The sequence below is a fragment of the Triturus cristatus genome, chromosome 1_2 (genome assembly GCF_964204655.1).
Source record: "Triturus cristatus chromosome 1_2, aTriCri1.1, whole genome shotgun sequence".
In the NCBI taxonomy this organism is placed as follows: Eukaryota; Metazoa; Chordata; class Amphibia; order Caudata; family Salamandridae; genus Triturus; species Triturus cristatus.
Window position 1 is genome coordinate 776,746,357 of NC_140580.1, and position 4,835 is coordinate 776,751,191.

General features: G+C 47.2%; 1 protein-coding gene across 1 annotated transcript; it reads right to left on the reverse strand.

Annotated features, from left to right (window-relative positions):
* Positions 1 to 2,625: 2,625 nt before the first annotated feature.
* ADO (2-aminoethanethiol dioxygenase) lies at positions 2,626 to 4,589 on the reverse strand. The gene has a single exon (XM_085608785.1). The coding sequence runs from the start codon at positions 4,415 to 4,417 to the stop codon at positions 3,635 to 3,637; it is 783 nt and encodes a 260-aa protein (XP_085464911.1). The 5' UTR covers positions 4,418 to 4,589; the 3' UTR covers positions 2,626 to 3,634.
* Positions 4,590 to 4,835: the final 246 nt, after the last annotated feature.

The window sequence follows — 4,835 nt, forward strand, 5'->3', positions numbered from 1 at the left end:
TTGACTCCCTGTAGGATCAGTCAGACCTACTGAGTAATAACTCAAAGCTCCATTAGGAAAACCAGTAAAATAAACAGCACAGAGCGGCAGACAAGCATAGTGCCTTCCTCTGACCACAACCGCAGTCAAACATAGGGGCATATTTAAAATGAAATGGCGCAGTGATGTTAACAACTTAACTGTGCTGCACTCCGTCATTTAAAAAAAATGCAGGCATGCGCTGTATTCCCCCTATGTTTTCCCTTACGCTGGTGTTAAAAAAAAAAAAGCTGCCCAGGGCTGGCACCTTTGCACCATGGTGCAACAATGCCTGTGTTGCAGGGATGATTGCGTTTGTGCAGGAAGGGATAGCTTTAATTTTGGGCTTTGCTCCATATGGGCCACTAGAGCCAACCTCTACATCTATTTGAAACAAAATGTATGTGTCTTTCTCTGGGCACTATGGAAACGTCCCTGCATGCTGCTCATCTTAAAGGCATGAGCCATTCAACAGGGCTCTTTCCCACAGCAAATTCCACACAGAGATTACATCGAAAGTGACATCTTGGTACCAGCGAAAATTGTTTTTAACTATGCACCCCCAACTCTGTACTTTAGACAGACCGTCCAGGAATTCGCGGTTTGCCACGAAATCGGCACTTTTGTAAAAATGCTGCGATTTTTACAGAAGTGCCCGCGAAAATGAAGGAATGCAGGGAAAAGCTGAAGCAGCTCAGCAGCAAAAGGATGCTCCGGCTAGTCCTGTAAACAGAGCCTCGCCACGCCACAAAGAGCACACCCGTCTTTGCAAAACAGCAGTCCGCCCTCTCTCCCAAAACATAAGACTAACAACTGCCAATAATGAGCACAAATAATTAGGGCACGGTAAAATCAAAAACCAGTGTGCGCCGTTCCAGGGTGCAGCGATGCTCATTTTGTGCAGCATCTTCCAAGGAGTAGCTTTTCCTGCTTTCCATATGTCCCATTCCTTTCAACATCCTACAGTCTTCTGACCTCCCTTTGCCCGTTTTATTCTCAAAGCAACCCACAGCGCAGGCAAATAAAGCCGGGTGTCAAGAGCGAGGAGTGGAAGGAAGCAGGGGACAGGCCCTGTTACTACAGTGACAGTCATCCTCCTCTTAAAGGCTTCGCGTTCATTTTAGCTGTGTGTAAAGGGACCCGTGGAGGGCCTGCCATGTGTACTCAAAGTAGGGAAGGTATTTTGTAAGTAGCTGCTACATAAAGGGTGTCACGTCATAGTACAGCCCATTCAGGCTACGTGCTTCTAAAATTTAATGCATCTTAAACACTTATACTGCCGACCACTTTGAGGGGGAAAGTCGCACATCATGGGATTATATATTTTGTACTAATTTTCTATTTATCCTCTCAGTATCTTTTGACATAGGTGGCACGAGTTTCGTGTCAAGCGTGTCACCGTAAGTGTGTTTTTTTTTCAACCAATAGCAGGCTGCATTCTGGGACTTGGAGTTTAATTTTCACGTTGCAAGTGTAGTGTTAAAAAGATCTCATTCTATTGGCTTAAACATTGCAGTTCAGGTTTAAGGCATATCCCAGGTTGCCTATTTCAAAGTGGAATACTCTGCTAAAACAGTTTCCATTGTTTTAAAGCTGAAAATGGATGATGAGTAAAATAAAGTGCCGCAAAAATGCCGCTAAATTTGCTGATCCATGCCGCAATATCCTGGGGGGTCTGTTTAGAGACCCAACTATTGTTTCAGTAAAGTACCATTGTTTGTTATTACAGAATCCAAAAATGTAGTTTTTTTTAAACGGAGGCACAGGCATTTTGAAAAAAGTAGTTGAGTGCCAAGGAGCACCCTTCCATGTAACTCTTCGGCCCCCTGTAAAGGTTATGTTTAGCAATGGCCAAGCGCTACATATCTGCCCTGGTGCCCATCATGCCTGTGAGATCTTGAGTGTACGCACTTATGGTAAATGTGCCACTTAAGTGGCATGTTTTCTGTTTGGTGTGTCCAGTGAGGATATTGAGTAACTTATAGTAAAGACCAAATCCATATGTGTTTGAGGGCAAATCTCACTTTGCCAAACAACCTTGTCCCAGACCCGATTTGCAAACAAATAGGAAAGAGCCATCACCTACAGCATTATAGAGTGGGCACCCCCTTACTCAATATTGAGCCATACTAATGAGCATATTCACCCACTTATAACGGTATATACTATAAATATATGCTAACAAATCTAATATATATTATGTAAACATACTGCAAATGCATTCCTCACTGCAACAGTCAAGGCGGTTTTCCAATTACAGGATCTGCATGCTGGCAGCTGCTTTGCCTGGGATGCGACAACCAACTCGGCTCCTTTTTTTGTACTGAGAACTGTACAGTGCCCTCAAATATATCTCTATTTAAAGACTGCTATAAGTTTGCAACAAGTCCTGTGAGGGTTAGAGACTGTTAGGCAGCTCGAAGCAAGTTAGTTGAGCATAAAAACAGCAGTGACAGCTCCACCCCAAATGCAAACAGAACAGCCACGGCCAAAGAGAGGTGAATTTAAAGTATTCACCCCACAACTGAGTTTACAACTGGGATTGCTGGTGTTCAACGAAAATGCCTCCTACAAGCTTTGTCAGCTCCTCTTTCAGCAAAAAAGACATTCAAAGTACACGTTCGTTTAATTTATGAGAAGCAATCAAGATTTCAATATTGGAAACATATTTCAAAATTAAATGTTAAAGCATACTCATGAACGTCCCCGCAGCGTTGGGAAAAGACACGTAGATAATTACTTGGCTCCAGATGAATACATTTGAGAACATGTTAGAAAACCCAACCTTTCAGATCTTCACTATCAAAATACAAATCAGTAAATGTCAAATTATGTTTCTACTTGTCTGTACTTAAGAGCATGTACATAAAAACAGCCCAATCAATACAAAGGAAAACACCTTTGTAAGTGGTTAGTGCCGACGGGGGTCCTCCGGCAGGTCAACCACGAAGGAAATCGCTGTCATGGAAATAGATAACTAGTACATTTGATTAGGTTCCTGATAATACAGGACTCTAATGCGTGTGTACCTCATCACACGTTTTTAAAGTAAAACTCGAAATATATTTTTTTAAGGTGCTGATTCTAGGATTTTAGGGAATGACTGGGCCTTACAACAGACTCACTGTAGTGTGAATGCTTTATTATGCGGCATCTTTAACCACAGCTGAGATAATGGAACAGAAAAGTATGTCAAGGACGCACAGCTGTCAAAAACTAAGTGCATTAATAAAGCAAATAAACGATCACATCTGAGGCAGCTGCAGACTTAAAACTACTATTCTGTTCACATCCAAGTCATGGAACAGGCCCTTTTACTACATTAACAGGTAGCTTACTTGTAAGAGATATAATTCATAAACAAGTCAGCTCTGGGTCACACATCCGGCTTCGAAGAGTAAATGAGGAGCTACATCCTGCCTCGCAACTTTAAAAATATAAATTGGACTATGGGGGGGCGGATGGGGCCCTCGGAGGGTTCAGTGTGCTTGCGCAGAGAGGTTTGGGGCACAGATCTGTCAATGTACAAGATACCCCAGTCATGTAGGGTTGTGCCCTCTTGCTTTTGAGGGGGGCTGACACGGTTCTGACTAAAGTGCTCACAGGTCACCGATGCTCAGAGGGTCACGCTCGGCCCCGGGTAAGGTTCTCCTCCACACCAGAAGTCAGCCGGCTGGGGGACCTCCAGAAGCCACACCTCACGGTTCTCACCCTCCTCCTCCTTGCCGCCCTGGGCGTTGGGCTCAGTGGAGGATGGCTGCAGCAGCTGGTAGTAGTGGCAGTCGCGCCCGTCCTCGGGGTCGTAAGGTGGTGCCAGAATGTCGAGGAAAGCAGCAGGCCCGTCGAGAGCGCAGATCTGGTGCAGGTTGTCCCTGTGCGGGCTGAGCAGGCAGGGAGGGCTGGTGGGGCCGAAGTGGCCAAATGATCGGCGCAGGGCTCGGCGCAACGCCTCTCTCTGGTAGGGCTGCAGGGGCGGGCTGAATGGCGGGGGCGACGTGGCCCCGGGTACCTCCTGCAGCCGATCGAAGCCACGGATACTGAGCGTGCCGTAGAGCACCTTGATCATGCCGTGCATGCCCGGGTGGTCGTGCAGCGGGATGCACGCCTGACCGCTCTGCAGTAGGAAGACACCCATGCTGAAGTTCTCTGTCTCGCAGATGTGCATGTAGGTGACGGGCGGGCTGTGCGGAGGGGCCGGCTGTGCACTTCCGTTGCAGCTCCGCGGCGTGATCTGCAGGTCCTCGACCCGCAACAGGTTCACCAGGTTCTTGAGCTGGTTCAAGTTGTCGGAGAAGGTCTTGCTACTCCCAGTGGGGGCCGTGGCTGTGGCGCCAGAGAAGGTGAGCCGGGCCTGACGTGCGATCTTCTGGATGAGGGAGACCATGTTATCCCGTGGCATCTTCCACGACCCCCTATGAGTTGGCGCAGGCCTGAGCTTCCGTGGCCGCGAAAGCTGGTAGCCGCGGTCAGGCTAACACATTGCAGACACAGCCCCGCACCCTTCAATCCTTACCGGATCCATTCATGTTAATGACAAACTCACGTCGCCAGCGCGCCTCTATTCGCGCAGGCGCATGAAGTACCGCTGCACGAGCATCATGGGTCATGTAGTTTTTTTAAACGTTTGACCGTTGGCAGAACAGACATTCTCGCCACTGACTTTTACCAGCCCCCTACTGCACATGGTATTTTCTCTAAACTTATTACCTAAGAACTAAAACTTGTTTTTGTACAGCATGAGTCAGCCCTTCTGTACTGATCTCCGTAGCGAGGTGATGACAACTAACAATCCCATGTTGCATCGCGCAGCTTGTGCG